This window comes from Dermacentor albipictus, chromosome 6 (assembly GCF_038994185.2).
Source record: "Dermacentor albipictus isolate Rhodes 1998 colony chromosome 6, USDA_Dalb.pri_finalv2, whole genome shotgun sequence".
Taxonomy (NCBI): Eukaryota; Metazoa; Arthropoda; class Arachnida; order Ixodida; family Ixodidae; genus Dermacentor; species Dermacentor albipictus.
The window spans coordinates 69,725,086-69,746,176 of record NC_091826.1 but is presented as its reverse complement, the minus strand read 5'-3'; the positions used below and the strand labels follow the sequence as shown (position 1 = coordinate 69,746,176).

General features: G+C 44.8%; 1 protein-coding gene across 4 annotated transcripts in view; it reads left to right on the top strand.

The window, feature by feature from the left end:
• ArfGAP1 (ADP-ribosylation factor GTPase-activating protein 1) overlaps window positions 1-21,091 on the top strand; it is a 70,926-nt gene that overhangs the window by 11,033 nt on the left and 38,802 nt on the right. For all 4 annotated transcript variants that reach the window (XM_065442556.2, XM_065442557.2, XM_065442554.2 and 1 more), the window contains 5 exons: window positions 97-180; window positions 386-500; window positions 3,138-3,194; window positions 6,821-6,886; window positions 12,013-12,072. In XM_065442556.2, coding sequence (XP_065298628.1) covers window positions 97-180; window positions 386-500; window positions 3,138-3,194; window positions 6,821-6,886; window positions 12,013-12,072 — 382 coding nt within the window. The remainder of the gene's footprint in view (window positions 1-96; window positions 181-385; window positions 501-3,137; window positions 3,195-6,820; window positions 6,887-12,012; window positions 12,073-21,091) is intronic.

The following is a 21,091-nucleotide window of genomic DNA, read 5'->3' as shown; positions in this document are numbered from 1 at the left end:
CTGCGGTGGCATTTGCCTCAATGTCACAACTTTTGTACAAGAAATTTCTCTGCTCCTGGCATCACCAGCTGACGTCCCTGCTGTCTTTTCGTGCAGCTACAACTTCAACTCTGAGCAGATAGCCTCACACAGGGATGACTTCTTCTCCCGGGTCCAAGCAAAGAATGCCACACGGCCAGAGTGAGTCGGCGACTTTCTCACTTGCGAGAAAGATGTGTCCCTTTGCCCAGAGTCATTTTGAATTCATAACGTTTATTCGGCTGGGCTACCTTGTGCATGTACTAAAACTGGAATTTCGAAAGCGCTCTGAAACCACAGCGTTGATGTGGCAGGGCTAGCTGATGTTCGACCTGAAGTTGAGACTGCCACCTGTGTAACTGTGCAGAGACTTGCCGCCCAGCCAAGGTGGACGCTACAGTGGGTTTGGCAACACGGTTTCAGAGCCACCACGCAGCCAGTCGCAGGAGTTCTTCGACGGTGCCTGGTCGTCCTTCAGCACGGTGAGTGTCTGAGTGCTCAGTTTGATGGCACTTTGGTCCTCCAGCTGGATGGAATATGTCGGTGGCCGGGCAGAAGGTTTTTTTTTTTTAAATGATTCAACTGGTTGTTTCAAAACATTTGCTGTTGCCTCGTGGTGAAATTCATGTGCTTACCACAAGCAAAATGACCAAGCTTGCTGGGAAAAAAAAGTAATTTGTTTATAATCGTTGTATCACATCGTGTAAGAGCTCATAAAGAAGTTGGTATTCAGCCTTATCGGAAACCACTTATGTAAATCTTCTATTACAAAGGATAAGGTAGGATTTCACAATTATCTTGTAGTTTAGATGACTATAGATGGTTTTAAAATCCTGCACTTCTGTCCGAGTGAAAGTTTCAAATTGTTGTGAGTTTGTCACAAATGTCTGAGGAGGTTGAAAGGGTTGGAGTCTTCCTCTTTTTGTGTACATTAGAACCTCCTTGATATGATCCTGCTATGTACAATTTCCTGGTGCCAATGCTTGCAATCAAACGCACCAAAAATGACCCTACACACCTGCGCTTCTTTCTTTTTTTACCGGTTCATATGCTCCCGGAAAACACAATAATTTGGCACCAACGTCCAGCATATCATCAAACTGTGATCGCATGACAAGTTTTCTGTCCGCTAGATCTCATGTAAACAAGAAAAGGCGCAAGGTGCGCGCGCCATCAAGAACAGGAGCCGCCTGCTGCAGCAGCTTCCCTGCAGTACTCGCCCACCTGTCTCACATGAAAATGCCGGCACACACCCAGTTTCCAATTCCATTACCAGCAAATCACCTCCAGGGTAGTCACTGTTGCATTTACAGCGTCACTGCCAAGCCCGTGGCGATAAGCTTCTTCACCTGTCTGTTTCACAGTGCATGGGGCGAAGTGCCATTGGAAGTGCACTGCGTGTTTTTAATAGACGACCCAAACACGCCGCTGTTCCCTGCTGCAGGCGGCGCCAAATAAACGTCATGTTTTGCTCTGGTGGTATTGTACTCTAGTGCCAGCTTGATTTAATTTCTGGCTACCCGTCACTGTTTTAAAGCACTATGCGATAGGAGCACGACATGCTTCTCCGGTCGTTTGGGCTCCTCCAGCTCGACACGCGTCGACGTCTCGTGCTGCAGCGATTTGTGCAACGCTTCGTATTATACGTAGATGTTAACTACTGTTGAGTCTGCCCAATTCTTTAGTTTCTTCAGATCGTACATTTTTCCAGTTAGTACATTTCTTCTCATCTTTTTTTTTTCCAGAACTTATGAATGAGGTTCCACTGTATTCACTCTGATTGGTGCCTCTTAAATCAATAGCTACGGCACGAAATGCGTACAGTGCAAGACTATCACAAATGATGAAACATGTTCACTGTAGTGAGTTTCAGTCCCACTTCGCTTCAAGAGCAGAGCCCAAAATGCCACACAGTGTACCTGAGCTGGGGAAAGACAATGCGGAAGCCTGTGCAGTGTTGTGATGTCTGGAAGGCTGTTTTCTGTTGGCACATCGACAATGGGCTTTGTAAAGCTTGCCAGCTGCCATGTCATTGAACTCAGTTTCGTCTTATTTGGTTTCATGCAATAGGTCTCTGTAAAGAAGCACTCAAAGGCATCCTGAAAAGCTTAAATTAAGAGAACTGATTCATTTCCTTTATCCATCCATTAGTCTCTTACTTCATTCCTCCATCTCGCATACTGTTGTCTGTTCCACTGTCAGTAGTATCCAGTCCAATAGTTTATCTTGCTGTCCTTCACTCGCTTGCTTACCCACACCACTTTCTCTCTCTCTGCTACCCCCTTCTCTGAGGTTGTGTGCATTGGCCTGAGAGTTTTTTTCTGTAGATGTTCACTCAAAGATGGTAATGGTAGCCAAAACAACTGGTCCTCGAGGTGTGTAAAGTAATGTGCATGACTAAAGTACAGGTACCTGGTTTAGCAACATTTGCTATGAAATGTGCAGCTTCATTGCATCAAAGGTCAACAGTATTGGGGTTGCAGATTGAAAAATATAGAAGAAAACAAATTGCGAGCATGCATGTGAAGTATAAACCCCATGCAAGCGATCTTGCGTGCGACAGCGGCAAGCGACGCGATGGAGATGGTTGTCGCATTCGCTCGTTGCCTACAAGTCGTACCCCATGCGAGCGATGACTTCGAGCGACATCTCCCCAGTGTTACCGGTATGAGGGCAGCAGCATAGGCGCCGAAACTTGCGTGACACGTATTTTATTTACTTAAGTTGATGTGTTTTACTGTAAAAAGCAGCATAAAGTATTTCTAAAGGTCTTCCAGTAGGTTCTTATCCTTGCACGTATAAAAATTCAATCGTTTGCTTGTTCCATGCGACTATCGGAAGCACTTGAGTTATGTGCATCCAGTTCCGGCTTCACGCTATTGGCTAGTCGCTCATAGCACTTCCGGGCGACGAGCGACGAATTCTAAATTTGCAGAACCGAGCGATCACGCGACAAGACCGAGCGATCTGTTCAAGCGACAGCCTGATTTGTCGCTCAAAGCCGTCGCTCGTCGCTGTCGCGCACAAAATCGCGCTCATGGGGTTTAGCCTTAAAGCTCTGCTACATTGTGATGAAAATTGTGCAGTCATGGTGAGTTTCCCTATAAAATTTTGTGCAGGGATTTGCCACAATCGCAGCTGGAGCAACAAAGGTAGCATCGAAGGCATCGGAAAACGTAAGCGTAATTTTTGGCAATACATGCTTTATGTCTGTTTTATTGTAACTTTCGCTGATCTTTTCTCTTCACTGGCATATTTCTTGTGGCCGGGACACAAAGTGTCCACAGGGAAGTGAGGTAGTTATGATGCCCATGTCCCTTCATTTTCTACCTCCTTTTGCCTTTCTTTTTACAGCGAACTACCGCTACTACTAGGTAATCCTGTAGTCTTTTAGGTTCCCTTTGAGTGAGTTCAGTTGCGTTGGTTCTGTTCTTATTGTTTTGAATTTGATGCGTCATTTTCTTTAATACTTCTAGACAAATGCTCCCTTTCAAACATGCTGCTGTCTCATCACACTCTCTGTCTACCTACATAGCGTACTTAACGAATCTCACATGCACCCTTCTTCCAGGAAAATGGGTCCCTGATACTGTAATGCCTCCACGTTACAATCTGATACGAAATAAAAACTGCATTTGCAGCGTTACCAACAGCCTACCGTCAGAGCCGTCAGACGTAACACCATTGCCGACACAGCACGCTTTTGTGAAGGTTGCTGCGAGTTGAATTTGCGCTCGACTGCGATCTGTAGCTGTGTTCTCGGTCAAACACCTTCATAGTTACTATCACTTTCACAAGATTTCGTGCAACTTGGCTCTGGATGCATCGGTGTATACGACCACCAGCGCTCCTAGACACCGTTGCGTTTTGTGCCATAGTCACGCGAAATTGAAGGTAACTCCAAAAGTGACAGAGTGACAATCCATAATTGCAGCAAGGATTTTTTGGCCACTTGTGGAATGAAGTCAATTATTTTTTGCATAAATCCGATATTTCGGTCTCCCAATTATTCGGACGTTTTAGTGGTCCTTGTCGAGTTTTCTTTATTGGTCTGCAAAAGTGTTTGCTCGAGAATACTGCCCGTGTGTGCTTGGTATCTGGTAAGTGAAGTGCAAATGGCAACGATGACACACAGCTTTCATTATGAAAGCTCATTCAAAAAAAGAAAAAGAAAGAAAGAAAGAAAGCTTCTCTTCTATGATTGCGAAAGTGGGGACATGCTACATTTTAGTTTGATGAATCGGGTGTGTGTTACATTCAGGTGCGCTTTTATTTTCTTAGTTTAAAACCATAAAATTTGTGTGCACAATAGTTTTGGGGGCGCTTGGGAATCGTGCAGATATGGTAGTGCAGTTGAACCTTGTTACAATGAAATCTCATCCGACAAAAAGAAAAGCCTTCGTTATATCAGATATATGGTATAAGCATATATTGATTACACACTGATATTGGTGAGAAAAGTTTTAAACTTACTTTGTTATATCCAGCAAGTCATTACATCCGAGTTTATGTCAAGGCTCGGCTGTAATAGGTAGGTGAAGACCGAGGAGACGAAATGTGGATAACAATTTCAGAAGTAGTCTCAGAGTGATCCTTGACTTGATTCTGGTCTCTTAATTTCTCAAAGTTTTTTCTAAAGTCACTGCGATGAGAGCGAGTTGGGACTCCGGCATTTTTAAGTTTGGCCGTCTAATGTGTATCATCAGTGTGACTTGAAACTGCAACGAAATTTTACTTTGGCTTAATTGGTCACATTGGTACATGCAGTCAAACACACATATAATGAACTCAGATGTAACAACCTATCAGTTTAGCTATATTTCAGCGCATTTGTGATTTGTTGACTCAATATGCGGCGAACTTTTTTTGAAAAGCTGCATACTGTTACACGGACATTTCACATTCAGTTGCAGTAAAACAAGGACGCATACATAAAGTGTGTGTGTGTGGGGGGGGGGGATAATAAAAAATAAATTGAAATAGGTCTTTCAAAGGGGGCACGAAAGTGCGGCCAAACTACAATGCCAGATTTCTTTCTGATCGTCAATGGTATGCACAAATTGGGCATGTGTGTGATTTTATTACAAGAATTTACAACTAGATGTGGAAAGGAGCAGGGAACAAAAGTGAAGATATTGAAAATCTAATTTTCAGACCAAATAGGTGTCTTTTCAGACTGGTGACGGCTAGCTTCAGTATCGTTAATTCTTGCATGTTTTGACAGCTGAGCCTACATATAACTACTGACATAACGACTGTGTCTCGCAGAAGTATGTGTCCTTCATAAATGGGTTCGACTGTACTATGGAAGCCATCTTGATGAAGCTGCAGGGCCAGTAATTCTCAATTTTTTTTAATTAACAGCCTTTAAATAGCACTATACGAGACGCATGCACCTGTTGGTTAGCAGATGTGTTGCAAATTCCAGCACATCACCTCTGAGGTTTTGGATATTGAGGGCACCGTGTGCGCCACTTGATCTGTGCTGACATGCCGTAGAGCCACACTAGTTTTAAATGTTTTGGGTTCTACGTCATTTCTAGGAAGCGATAATGGTGGTGCTCTTCTTCAAAGACTTTCGGTATTAAAAACATATATTTTTGCTAGCTTTTCATGCCGCATCCACGCTTATTTCAAATGAAATATTTTTGCACAGAGGTGGCTCTGCGTCCTCCCTGTCTGGAACTAGGCATCTAACGTGGTCCAAAATTTTATTGCAACTGGCTTTTAAAGAATGCTGCACAATTCACGCCTACACAGGTGTGAGGCCGCTGAGATCTCCTGTAAGCAATGTGTCGTGTGACCGGGCATTTCTGTGAGTGTTTTCATCCGGCTCTGCCAGTTTGTGCAATGCTTTGCGAGCTGCGATGTTAACTTTGTGGCGAAAAGCTTGTTTGTTCGCCTGTGCAACGGACCTGAATATGACTCCTGGCTCGGCTTGTGTTGTTCCTGTAACCACATCCCCATGCTAAAAAAATGCAAGTGTCTTTGTGTAGAGGGTTATTTGCTGTAAAATGTGTAGACCTGCGTGCAAGCCTGAGGAGTGTAGGCAGAGAGGACTTGTCGATGTAATGTGTGACAGAGTGCTCCCTGACCGTAAGAGAGCTGTCTATGATATAGTGGCTTCATAATGACTATGAGAAATTGGCTGCATAGTTCTGTTGTGTGGCTAAGTTATTCTGCATGCATGAGCCAGCACTGTAATTTAGGATAGGCTTCTCTAACTTTTGATTTTTCTGCCTTTCCTGCTGTTATTTACACACACTTCAGTGTTTGCTGAAACTTTCATGGTTGCTTGTAGTGTGCGTGTTCCGAGTTCCGTGGCAGAGGTATTGTGTTTCTACCCAACACCCCTACCTGTTGTAAGGAGGATTATTGTGGGAGGGTACGAAGGGCCCACAACGAAGGGCGTTATTTTAAGGTCGAGCACCTGTCTCCTGTCCTACATTGGTGACACTGTTTGTGCCTAAGCTGTTCCCATCTTCATATCTTTACTTTCACCGCTTTAAATATTACATTTTTATACAATGCACTTTACACTTCTTCCGCCAAACAAACCGCCCTAACACCTCAGGGTTTTTGTCTAGTTCCCCATTGTGAGCGAACATAATTATTTGGGGAAAAAAACGCAGGCAAAAAAAAAAAGAAATAACATGGTAGTCTTCGTTGTGGGTGAATGCTGCTGTCACAGCATATGAGTTCAAAGCTAGAGGAATCATTGAAGTCCACTGTCTCTCTTTTTCTTCCATGCAACCACAGTCGTGAAAGTCTAATTTCTGCGCGCACTTCTCTGAAAACGCAGGCTGTCAAGATTGGTAGCATAGCAGCTCAGAAGGCAGCCGAGCTCTCTGGTGCCGTCAGCGAAAAGGTCAGTGTTGAAAAGAGGTCATGGCTAGCCGTGGTTCCCCCGTCCCTTTTTACATATATATATTTTTTTCAATCCTTGCTGCTGCCATTGGTGTTGCATTGTTGCTTTTTTGGCATGGACCTGACCTGGAAGCATTTATCCTGCATGGTGGGTCACCATGTTAAGGCGCGCTCACACTAGCGGGAAAGCGCACAACGCAGAACGTTTCCCGCATGCCGCCTCCCGCACAAACTGGTTTTTCTCCCGCAGACAGGCTGCTCTGCCGTCCCGCAGAGCGATGGGTCGGGTACCTATTTTTGCCGTGCCGCTGACGAGAACAGCCAATGGGGGCCGACCGTGAACTGTGACGTCGGTCCCAGTTCAGTGACCCCGTCGGCGGAGGCAGGAGGCTGCGCGCGTGCTGCGGGACACTCGGCTGTTGCTCGGCGCGCTGTCCTGTGTGTTCCTGCCTCGTTAGGGTCCTCCCTCAACGCCTCCTCTCTCTACATTCCAAGAACTGCAGCGAGAAAACGCGCGCAGTGTGATCGTCATTCCGAGCAGCTGCGACGCAGCGGCGTCGTTTACGCTGTGCCGCTGCGGGAAGTCTCCCGCTAGTGTGAGCGCGCCTTATAGTTTATAGCGCGCCTTTACAGGATTGTTTCGTACAACGTACGAGGGTGGACCAAATATAAACAAGACCTTTGTTTTAGAGCATGCTCTATTGATTGTAGTGTGCTGCCCCTTGAGGGTGTGTTAGGTTAGTGAGTCGGGAGTCTTGCAGCAGGCCAGTCTTGTTACCTTGTTTCGGTAGTTTGTCATATGATGTCTGAGAAAGAGGTACATCTGTCAATTGCGCAGCATACTATTGTGAAGTCTCTTGCTCGTGGGGGTGTATAACTGACCAAAATTCTACACAGATTGGCGACACAGTTTGAGCATCAAACACTGTCAAGGTCACATGTGTTTGTCTGGTGTAAGGAATTCATGGAAAGTTGTGAAGAGGTTGAAAATTAGAGCCACGGTCGTCACCCACGGATGAACATTGCAGAGCAAAACATCCCAGCCCTTCGTAATCTTCTGTTTGAATTGTTCATGAAATTTGTTTTACGACAGGCATAAGTTAGGGAAGCACTCAATTGGCAACCATGAAAGACCTAATGACTCAAAGTGTACACGACGGGTCCCATGTCTTTTGACTGCTGAACGAAAGCCGTCATGTTTGCACGTGTGTGAGCGACAGAGCACTGTTTGCAATAGAAAGGGATGTATGTTTTATTGCATCTTCACCTGTGATGAAACTCTGATACACCACTACACCCCCGAGTTGAAACGAGCAAGCATGCAGTAGAGCAAAATAGGTATAACAGCCCTTGTCCAAGCAAAGACTCGACTCTCTGCTGGCAAGATGCTTGCAACTGTCTTTTGCATCAGTGCGGCATTTTGCACATTGATTTCTTGTACAATCATTGCACCACAATTTTGCATGTTACTGTGAGCTTATGAGTGAGCTTAAACTTGCTTATTGCTGCAAAAGGTGTGGCTAACCAATGCGTAATGTTTGTATTCTCTGTGACATCTCCATGACAACACTACAGCCCACACTGCAGCTGTCACATGTGCAAACTTAAAGGAAATGGGTTCCTGCAGGCTCTAGCATTTAAAGGAAATGCTAGAGCCTGCGCTACAGTGCGAAAATACTGCAGGCTCTAGCATCCAAGACGATTTTGTTTAGAGAAGGTTTTCTTGAGTTAATATGACTTTGGGTCTTCAATTCCCTTGACTCAAGGTCGTGCGACTTGGTTCTTGGGATAGTCCCGCAGTTAACTGGAATGTCTGTCAAACGATCGCGGCGGTTACCGGAGTCTGTGAGGGAATGCCTTAGAACACCCTTTTCCAGGAGTTTTCTTGCTCCCATTGGTCCGTGAAGGCGACAGTGAGCCAACAAACAATACTCTGTCCGCCAAACGTGTCTCGCCTTGCTGGCATCGCAGGGCTGTCTGCGGGGGACGCATTGTTAGCTTCAAGCAGCGATTCGCTGCAGTGGGCCAGAAGAGGCTAGAAAATCACTGGCCGATCGTAACATCGCACGTTCATGCACTTATTATGTAGGCAGTAAATAAAGCTGCAGGCGACAATGCTGTGCTAATACACATTTGGTTTATTGGGTACATGAGCTCGGGCTGCTGGTTACCAGAGCATTCTTTGCCATTTGCACCCAGTCAAGCGGGCGGAAAGAAGGGGCCTTCAGACATATATGACACCCCCCCCCCTCCCCCCCATTACTATGCCACTGCTTGTTGCAGTGTGACTTTCATTTCTTCGGGTCATTCAACGAAGCCTTGGGAGGTCAACGGTTCAGTGACGACGATTCAGTAGAGGTGTATATGCGCAGCTGGCTGCCAACACAACCCAGTTTATTTTATTACGACGGGATCGGAAAGCTACTGATTTCTAAATTTCTAAATTGGAAGATTATGTAGAAAAATAATGTACACTTGATTTGTTTCTTGCTACAAAGAAAAACAATTACAAAATGAGAACCTTGTTCGAATTTGGTCCACGCTCGTTATGATACATACAACATGCATAGGGTGTTAAAGTTTATGCATGGCACCATATCTTATGTGTAGGGGTGCAAAATGTTAGTTAATACCTTACTAATCGCTATTTATTTTTTTAGTTATCACTGATTCTTTTCATTCAAATTTGGCAAAAGTCGCATTTGCTGGCATGGTCCACCGTGTATAGTGTAGAACATGCGAAAGTGATAACTTCGCTGCTAAGGTTTGATGCTACCGTACTTATTGGAATCTTAGGCCAACATCAATTCTAGGCCGACCTAGAAAAAAGAAAGGTTTTAAATATGTTATCTTAGCTGAACAAAAAAAAAGGGGGGGGGGATTCGACTGCGAAAAGAGCATACAACATCATTAAGATGCTGCACTTTCATAATGCGTGCATTATCACATCTTCATCCTATTATGGCGTTACCCAATTGTACATGTCAAAAGCATGTCGACGTAGACAGGTGACTGAACCTGTTTGGAGCGACGTCTCGTAATGTTTGCAAACATCTGTATGATTTCCATTCCTACAGACATTCCCAGTTCTTCTGTGTCCTGGGAATAAAATCATTCCATATGGTGGGTAGAAGGGCCACGGCCAAACTGCATCGTCGAATCTCTCCTGACCGCAGTTTCATTCATTATCGTTATTATTTTCTTTTTTAACAAAAGTATTGGCCTACATTGAGTAAATCCAGTAGCAATGCAACAAAATCAGCTTCTTGGCGCATAGCAGGCAAATTGCGTTGAGATTGCACCTTCTTTTTCCATTTGCAGGCCATAGCTATCAGTGTGCTGCATGTCAGAAGTATGTGTTACAATGGCAACGGCAAACAAAAAAATGTGGAATTTGCAGGAGTGGAACTGTGAAGCTGTCGGTCACTGTAACAGTGGGATGAAGCACTCCCTCTGTTTTTGCGCATAGCCAATAACTTAGCCATAATAAATGCAGATGGCACCGTTCTGTTGCCACAAATTTCACGCTTTTTGTTTGAAATTGCTGCAGTTAATGCCTACTTGTTTATTCCGGACGAAACAGACGGGTAATGCACCCAAAAGTTGGAGGCAGCAACCGATGCATTTCGCTTTTTGAAACTAAGTGGGTTTGAGAACTTAATTTGTTCAACAATTGTGCTGAATATTTATGCTGTAGCACAAATATATATTTTGACAGATAGCCTCGAATTTCCTGTTTTAATGAAACTGAACTCTGTACAAAAAGAAAAAGAAAGAACATATAATTTTTCTAGAAATCTCGTAAACAGCTCACAGACACTGTAAAAAGAACATTAAACAACATACTTGCATTATTTTGTTTGTAATGACAATATAGGTGGTCGAATTTGGAGCTTTGCCAGGTGTCCACTTTTGTCAAAACGGTAAATTTAAGGCAGTTTGTAAATATATGCATTTGTCCTACAGTAGCAGTATTCAGCACAATTGTCGAACAAAATTTCTCATAGCCCAAGCTTCTAAAAGCTACACACAACGGCTTAGGAGATGAAAATTGGGAAAAGTAGCATCTTTTAAAAGGCTTCACGTATTTAGAAATGTTTCAAAAATATTTTTCTTTTGCCGAGAAGCCTTAAACAATGTTAGCCTACTCTTCATCACTTATATGTTTTACATACACAAGCACACGAAAATTCGTTCTTTTTAGTCATAGTATTTTGTATTTGATACCATGGGAATGTACGAGAATGCCTAATGCATGAAAATGGTGCCTCCAGACTTTAAGAACTTCAGCACATTTCTCTTCGAAATTAGGCAGTTGCAAAAAAAAACTAAGTTCGTTTTTGTGCTGCCGAGTGATATGCACATAAAATATAAAATATTCAATGCGATCTAAAATATCAATTTTCAGACCAATATTGATATTTTGTAGAGTCACCAATATACTCCTTTCATACTTTGCATGCAACAATAGAGAGTTTTAGTTTGCACGGTATTCCGGTAAACGCAGGCGGTCTGGGGGTTTTACCGGGGGCCAAAGGTCCAAAGATCATGAGAGTCCGTGAGAAATGACCAAAGGTCATTCTCATGGACTTTTTCTCTCTTCACTAAAAGTCATGAGAAACGACCTTTGGTTGTTTCTCACGAATTTTAGTGAAGAATTCAAAATAGAAATCCATGTTTAATGAGAAAAACGTGGCTTGTTTTGACCAATATGATAGGCAATCATTCCATCAGCGGGTTTATTTCGATTCATGTTCTGAGCAATTGTCTGTTCCTTTAAGGCAGCATCGTATGTATCAAGTCTGTAGATCTATTGGCGTGGGACACGTCGAGCTGGTGTGACCGATTCAGGTTGTTGTAAGCTGCTTAATTGCTTATTTCTGAGCTTGATGCAGTTGTACCTTGTAGGCTGCCTAGGTACATTGTTATGAGCTTTTGAATAGTACTGTGTCACGGTGTACCGGTAGTGTAGTTTTGAGTTTAAGTTTGCCCTCCTTGCCTCTGTTCCGTTGTTTTTCTTTTTCCTCCCACTTTCTTTTATGTTCGGATCGACCCTGCCCCCGACACCCTCCCCTGCAAATGGATGTGCATGTGGGGTGTTGACGTGCACGCATGTGCGTGTGCCAGGTGAAAGACGGCACGCTCATCAATGACCTGCAGAGCCAGGTCACCACCATTGGCACCAAGGTGGGTTGGAATGCACTGTGTTGTGTGCATGTGTGTGTGTGTATGTATGCGCATGCGTGCAGAGATGTTGCGTTTTTTTTTTTTTTTAATTTTGTCTTTTGTCACTGGCACATTTTGTCATGACTCCGTCGTTTTTATGTTGTCCTGCACTTGGTCTCACCAAGGTTTCTTTTTGCATGTAAACTCGAGGCCCTTGTGATAACTTGTCAGTAAGGATGCTCGACACTTTTGAAAAGGCTTGGAAAAGAGCATCAGTCTTTTGGCTCGGCATTGGAATATAAGCTTAGGAATTTAAATACACTTAAAAGTCAAACTGTGTCGTTAAAGGGCCCGTCACCAGGTCTGGCCATTTTGAGCTGACAAGCGCAGAGCATACGTTGCGCGGTAACAATCATGTCTGCCAAGTAATACATCACCAAGTGCCGCAGAAAGATATGAAATTTCAATCCGAACGCCATTTCGCTCTTCACTCGCGGCCGCCGCCCTCCAAGCCGTGTGGTGACATAATAGTGCCCCTGCGCCTACGTAATCGTGTCTGCAGTGTGACGTCGCTCGTGGTGGCACGCGATTTTGAGAATTATTCAAGACATCTGTTTCCTGTGTGATCTGTTGCTTGAATTTACGAATTGAAGTTCAGAGAAATCATAAAACACACAAACCAAATGTCTGTGTGTTTTTTGTTTTACTTCGCACCAAAGCAAGAGAGATGTACTTCCGCTTCGTCTGCTTGTTCCCACGGTCATGTGCGCAGGCACTGGAACTATGCCATTTTCTACCGTGTATTCGTGTAGCACTGAATTATACCGCTAGTCATGTTTCCTTGTGCACAGTGCGCAAAATCGTGCGTTGTGCGAACGATAAAACAGCTCGCACGTGACGCAGTCGACAAAAATGCGTAGAGCTGAAAAAAAAAAGAAATAAAAATGGCTGTGGCTTAGGTAAGGTTAAGCCCAGGATGCGAAGCATACTAGCCTTTATTTTAGTTGTTGAACCACTGTTTAGCCTGGTGAACTGCTGTTGCTTGGCTATATTTGGTTCGGCTAGACGAAGAAACAACTCATGCATTACTTCTTCGCCTTCAAGAGTGGAACGCGACAGCGTTCCCGTCGACCCGCCAAGGGGTGTAAGACAATGGGCTACAGGGCAGCGACTACGCGCCCCGCATTGGACGCGGTGAGCGTCGAGCAAAGCAGCGTTCGGCGCGGCAACGAAATGTGCGCCTGAGCAAGAGACGCACGCCTTAGAAACAGCGCGTTTCTAAGGCAACACCGCATTCACTAGAGGCGCTTTTGTACCGCTTTGAAGCGTTGTACTCGTGGCTCAGTGGTAGCGTCTCCGTCCCACACTCCGGAGACCCTGGTTCGATTCCCACCCAGCCCGTCTTGCAAGAGTTGAGCCAAAGCCACTTCTCCTCTGTCGTGACGTCACGGTGTCACGTGATTTCATGGTCACCGCCGCGCCTGAGGAGCTGGGTTGAGCCCTCGTAATATGCTTCGCATAAAAGAAACAAAAGGCGAGGAGCAAAAGAAAAAAAAAAGAAAAGGCGGGGCCTGTGATGTATGTGTCACACAATCCTCGAGGCCTGGTATGGGAGAACGCAGGGAAGGAATTTTGCTTGCGTAGGCTAGACGGGGCAAGTGGAGAGAGCGTGTTGCTTAGCAGTGGAGCCGGCCTGCTGAAATCATGGGTTCGCGGCACTGAAATATTGCTATCTCTGCTATTAACGAGCCGATTTGAAAATTTTTATTGCTGTAGAACGCTCCCTAGAGGACAATCACAACTTCCAGCGTATAACCGAAATTTGCTATGGGACCTGATGAGGGGCCCTTTAAATAATGTTTCTTCAATTGCAAAACATTTACTTCTGCTGATAGGCTTGGTCAGCCAGAAAAGATTCAAAAATGAAAGATAGGCTGTGACTCATTTGCTGTGATGTCGTGAATTTTGTCATGAGTCTAGTTCATTGTTTATTGGCAAAGGGGGACTGCACTGCGTTCTAAAGTAACATGCAACTTAATCTAGCAAGTTTCGAGAACATTTCCTGTGCCCTGACAGCCCCAATCCAAGAACAAACGTCTATATTTGTGCCATCATTCCGACCTAACAGTACTGAGGACTTGGCACGAATTCAACAAAGCAAACCTTGGCTTCCATTTTCTCTAGTAGATACCAACTCTTCTCCGCCAAATGAATGAATGAAGCTGAAAAATTACTTCACCAGTTTTAACTGATTACTGTATTTTTCTGTGTATAACCCACCACCACTATAACCTGTGCCCCCAAATACAATAGCCTGGAAAAAGAAACACTCTTATAACCTGCGAAATAACTGTACAGTGAAACCTCGTTGAACTGTAGTTGGCTGGAGCTCGGAAAAAGTACGTACTAAACAGTAGTGCTGTTTAACCGAAATAGCATGAGCTCGCCCACATACCTGTTAAAAATGGAATTCAGAGAGAGTGCGATAAAAGGGGAAAAAAACATGCAGTATTTATTCACTTCGTGCGACAAAAGTGTTATTTTCGTTTGATGCCACGGCAGCCTAGCATGACGACAGCGGCCTCAAACTTACTGACGCTGCGTGCCAGCTTTTCAGCCAGCCCCCTCTTCTCGGAAAACACTTGCATGGCAGATTCCTCGTTGGCACTACGTATTCTCCGTGCACGTGCGCAGTAGTGCTGCACAAGTCCCGGGGTGCCTTTTTCATTGCCGGGTGCCAGAGTTGGGAATACTTTTCGTTTGGAATAGTTACGTTATCGCGCCCGTTCTCGTCGCGACGATTGCATTCATGAGGCTGACAAAGCGCGCAGCTTCTACCCCTGTCGGGCCTGAATCGCATGTGCTGTCGCTTTCCGTGCCATTCTCATCACTGTTGCTAGTCGACACTTCGGCAACAACAGAGGCAACAATGGCGAAAAGTCGAACATCATAGCCATCATCTCTTTGCGGTCTCAGTAGCGCTGCCGAGCAACTTCTTCACATTCCAAATGCCACACACTGTAGTCAACAGCAGATCCCTGTCATGTGCCAACACCGATTCTTTGTGTCATGTTCGATAGCACGGTCAATGTATAATTTTTCTTCTATGCTGAGCACCCGGCGTCTTTTTTATCTGAGTTTCAGCATGACGCGAGTCCTCAATTGCGCGACGCCACAATGCTCTGGCACAGCGTCGAAATTATGTTGATGTTGATGTGGCTTCACGCGCAAACGTACAGGGCGCTTGGAGGCCGTTGCTCCCATCTCTGAGGCTTGTTGTTCTGCCAGGCCGCCCATGGAGATGACGCACCACCATGTTTGTGCAACGGAAAGTGGAAACGCTATGTTTTAACCAATGTGTACGCAATAAGCTGGTGCGGTTTATGCGGATACAAAACACTTTATGTTCAATGGCTGCTGAGTCGGGGATTTTACTTAACTACTTTTAAAACGAAACTACTGTTTAAGCGGGTACGGTTTAACGAGGTTTTACTGTATACAACTACGCTCAAATCTTTGCAAAAACAGTCTCCATTCTCGGATGCATGACTTGACCATGCCATATGTTCGGTCAGCAGCTTTGTTTCCCAGCTCTTTAGTAATGCTGATAAAGCTGGACTCCCACGATGAACGTTATTGCAGATGTATCAGTCAGGTGACGTGGTGTGGATCGAATCACTTAGCAGCCAGGATTCAGACGACAGAGGATGGCAGCGCGGATGGAGAAGCCCTCGCACATCACATGGGCAATGGTGATGGAGCAAATGCTACCGAGCCAAAAATCCCAATGGTGATTTGGCTCTCCGTCGTATCGTAAAGCGATTTGCGCAGACTCAGGAAGTGCCATATGATCACGTGATGTGCAATCTGCAAGGTCAAATGATTTGCTCCATGTGCACTATTCGCTAACTGCTAAAGGCAAAATGACAAGCCGTAAAGAGGAGAATAGGAGTCCATGAAGACGGGGAGAAGGGAGCTTCGACAAGCAGGGGTGTGGGGAGAGTGACAGACAGACAGACAAAGCACTTTATTAAAGGGACCCTGAAACGATTTTGGCGATTTTCTACAAACGTACTGAGTCGTTAGAGTAGGTTCTTCTGATCATTAATTGATGCATCTAAGTGCTCTGCGTAAAGCGTGTAATTTATTATAAGGTTTTAAAAATACACATCGCTGCCGATCGCAGCGCACTGCTCGGCGGAATTTTAAGCCGCCCCTACCCATATGATGCAAATAACCCATATTACGTCACATGGGCGAGCTATCTGATTGGCTGACCAGGGCGCGTGGTCGATAATTTTTCCAACTTTATGGTGAACAAATGATGCTCGTAATAGTTGGAATGTTAGTTACTTTGTTTTTGTAAAAAGAAAATAACTTAAAGAGAATACACAAGAATAGTTTTTTAGTACACTTCAACACTTCCGGCACACAGCAAGTGTCGTCTGCTTGTGTTACAACGTACTCCATTTTGACGAGAGCTCCGCGGTCAGAGTCGGTCTCAGTCTTTTCGCGAGCACTATGATTCGACTTTGTTGCCTTGTGGACTGCAAACCTAGCGACCTGCAAACCGCGAGTCCCGTATTAGGGCAAACGCAAGCGCAAGGGGACAGGGACAGATGAGCAGAAGGGCAAATGTTAACGGTCTGCACGGTGCAGCCACCTGGTGGCACAGAGCTCAACCATACACAGTAGCAGCAACGAAGTGTATTCTTTGCTGCTGGTGTGTATTTTTCGCAGGAGTGTAATCATCAACACGTTGATTTATAAATGTTTAAAATGCTTTACACTTGGTTAGAGCAATATTAGCGCTTTGTTTGACTGGTTAAGCGCTGTGCCAGCAAGTGTCTGGACCGTGCAGACCGATTAGGCTGCTCACGTACGTCTACGCTAAAGTTCCTTCATCAGCTTGAGTTTATGCCTCCAGTCATTTGCCGAAATGACCAGCTTGCCTGTTTTTAGCGGAGTACCGGACACGTTCGGCGGTACGACAGAATGCTCGCAACGCACGCTAATTCGATAGCTCTTGGTCGACGGCCAAGCGGCTAGCGGAGAGGTCTCGCGCGGTAGGGGGCGTGCTCCTAAACAACCGGAAGTGAGCGATGTGACGTCGCATCATGACGCTGAACCAGTGAAGGCGGAGCTTAGCGCCGCTCGCTCGGCGAGCGAGTTGAGGAGGAAAAGCATAGCTAGGGAGGAGGGTAACTTCTAATCGCTTGCAGCTCCATTAATACGTAACGCTTCACTAAAATTGTGGTGCGAATGTTCTATTTAAGCTGTACCCTACGCGCCTACAAAATTTGTCCGAACCGTTTCAGGGGCCCTTTAATGGTCCTGAGGAACCGGCGTTAGGGTACCTCCCTTTTCAGGGAGTCCCCGTAGCCGTCGCGGGCCGCACCCACGTCGGGGTCGGAAGATCGTGGTCCTCCGCCCTGTGAGGTTCCCTAGGAAATAACAAAACTTTAAATGGCGGAGAACCTTATCTCAAGGTGTGGCTTCATTGCAAGCCATGCCGTGCTGCCGTGAATTTACACATCCAGCTGAAATTCGCATATAATCCGCACCTCGGTTTTGCTGTTAAATTTTTTAAATTTTTAGTGTGGGTTACACGTGCAAGTGTTTCTCTAGTGTTTCTTTAAAAGAGTACTGACACGGAAAATTTTGTTTTCCACTTTTGCAAAGTCCATAATTATGGTGCGAAGCCTAAATTTCTTGAAAGGGCCTCAAATAATGATTTACAGCACCTTTTGTGTGTCCTGTTAAGAACACCTGCCAAATGCTGTTCTGCTTTGGATGTGAAAAAAGGAGACTAAGCGCATCACCGAAAGCAGAGGGGACAGTCATGTGATATCGTGAAACTCAAGAGCGAAGTAATGAGCCTGGTGCAGTGGTTGAAGTCCGTACAATGACCATGTTGTCGAAAGCTATGCTTTTCTTGGAAACCTAGGGGGACGCACTCTCCCGTCTTGCCCTGTTGATTGTTGAGTGGACTCGGCTTTTGGCAATGCGATCATAGTATATATGTATGCATCAGTGGTGTGTGGTACTGCAACACCGCCACGTCAAGTTTTGGGAACACAAATAGTCTCCTTTGTCATGTTCGAAGCCACACTGCACTTAGCTTCGTTTTGAACTGGTTGCAGTAAAACATAACGTAATTCTTTGTTGTGCTCTCGAAGGATTGAGGCTCCATAGCGAAATTACTGAGTCAACAGCTATCAATAATGAATTAACAATGTAGCAAATTTTTTGTCAGAGCCCCTTTGTCTCTGTGGCCCTTCACCAACACCTAGTCCTAGATTCAGTAATCAATGAGAAAAGAGTAGAATGCAAATGTTGTGATTCCCCAGAGCAATTTGTTCATGCACTGCTGTGAATGGCTTCTGTGACCTACACTACTGCATGAAACGGTGCACATCGTAATGCTGCACGCCAAGTAATTTGCTACTTGTTGTTGTCACCTGAATCACACTCTGTGTGAAGTTGAATGTTTTCACTTGCATTGACTATTCAATTCTGTCATTTTGCGTCTCTGTACTAGTACCTAATGTCACTCCTAACATTCTTACTGCAGCTTGTATATTGAGAAGGCCTGCATATAAGATTATTTCTACAAAAATTTGACTCGCTGTATTCTAGGCAACACAGTCCTTTCATTTGAAGTCACATGGCTGCAGCAGGCATGATCTGAAGCACCATTTTTTTGCAGTTGTATTAGGTGCAGGTTGGGAGCATGGTGAGAGATTAATGGTAGGGCTTTTATGTCTTCATGCTTGGCTTACCAATGGGCACTTTTGTTGCACTGCATGCATGTAGCATAAAGAACTGCGAGTTGTGGGAGGGTGATGAACATACTATCAGCATGAAATTTTGGTGCTAGTTTGGTTTTTAAAGAGATAAAGTGAACGAAAAAGTATATGTACAGTTCACAGTCCTCTAAATATAAAGAGAGTGACGTATGTAAACTTAAACTGGGTGCGGCAACAGTCTGTCCACACCGATGCCGCTCGTAGTGACCGTTGAAGTTGGTGTATTAAAGCCAGCAGTGGGCTTCCATAGAGTTTGATGTCGGGATGTATAGGAGTTGCTCAGCAGTTGCCCAGCATTACTTTCTTGTCCTCAGGGCAGGCTGCAGGAGCGCTGGATCGATTGGATTTCATAAGCATTTCAAGGTGTTGGCATTCACCTTGAGCCATCTCGGCGCACAGATGAAGCGCACGTGTGCGCGTTGGTTGCAACCGTGCTTCACACTCTACTGGTCGTCAGTCACCTTGACTGGTGAACAGTTCGATCACACACAACACAGCAGTTGCCTAAGCACACAGCTCCACTTAGTTTGAGTGTGTTGCCACTGCACTTTAGACTCTGCAGATGGACCTGCCACGCTGGCTTAGCAGCCATGATGTTGTGCTGCAAAGCACGAGGTTGCGGGATCAAATCCTGGATGCAGTGACTGCATTTCGTTGGGGGCGAAATGCAAGAATGCATGTTTCCTGTGCATTGGGGGCACACTAAAGAAACCCAGGTGGTGAACATTAATCCGAAGTCCTCCACTGCAGTGTTCCTCATAACCAGATGGCGGTTTTGCCATGTACCCCCCCCCCTCCCCCCCAAAAAAAAGCTCTCTGCAGATGGACACCTTATTTGGCACACGAGTTTGATAATAAACATATAACAGCCACGGACAACGCACACAGCGCGTTGTAGCGCCACACAAGCACAAACAATAGGCGTAGGCGTGCATGTAGGCAACAGCCACTGACACACAACCCAACATGGCTCGGGTGTTCAGAGGATCAACCTCACTGGCCCTATACATGCACAAACAACAGTGCATGTAGGCTTGAGCCTCTGCTCTTAGAGAAGGAATACTTCTTCAGAGGCGTGCGTATACGTCGCTAAAAAAAAAGCTATTTTCTTGGGAATGACAGAAAACTGAGCTAGTTGGTAAGGATTCATTATGCAAAAAAAGGTGAGGCGAGGACACTTCTCTTGTGTCCTGTCTGCACGCCTCACCTTTTCTTGGGAAACTTAGCCATACTGCAGACTTTTGCGACACACACAAGCCATATAAACAACCAACATAGTAAACAGGTATGATATACAGCTCTTAATCAGGTTTATGCATAGCATAGCCCTCTACCTGGTTACTTCCAAACATGCTGTCAAGCATGCTCTACCCTACCATAAAGAAAAAAAATGCTCAGAAAGTATACAAGAAAAGGAAGAACGAAAGAAAAGTCACCGCAAGCTGTTTTATGGTGCAGGTTGTAGGCATTGTGAGTTTGATATATGCAATGTCCAGTTCAGTATAAGGAATTTATTCTGTGTGAACATTGCTTAACAAGCTTTTTGTGGTCGATATAGAAGATAATTTACGGTGCCTCAGTTCATTATAATTGGGTTTAACTGTGGTCAGTGACAGCATAAGAACGCAGACCATTAATAGTATGCAAAGGTGAATGCCATTTGTATAGAATTGTTGCATTACACTGGCCTATGATGCATGTTTGCATATTATGGTTTGCATGCATTTCTGACTTTGATATGTTTTGAACACCTGCATGGAAGTATAAAACCACAATGCATTTAAAAACTTGGCTGCAAAGCTTTTGCATCCTAGACTCGTATAATCGCATAAAGTAACTGAAGTACTACAAGTTTTTTTTTTCCAATTCATATTTCGCGTTCGCATTGCAATTTGTGCTGATGGTGCAATCAGTGTCAGTTCTCAGGCCAAATGGGGAAAGGTAAGCGATCATCTCTCCTGGGTTATGGGTTATACAGTGTGCAGTGTGGCAAATTGTTGTGTATTATGTTGTGTATATTAGGTAAACGTGGTTCACCTAATACATTACCAAAATTGTACCACTGCCGTACAAACAGAGGAATGTGAAGCTACAAATATCTACAGTCGCATTTCAGTTTATGCTAAAAATTCACTTGCTGCTTAAAGGGGTCCTGAACCACTTTTTATCGAAGTGGAGAAAGACATTTGAAGTGAAGGCAGGCTATTTCAGAACCACTTTGCCGCAAAAAG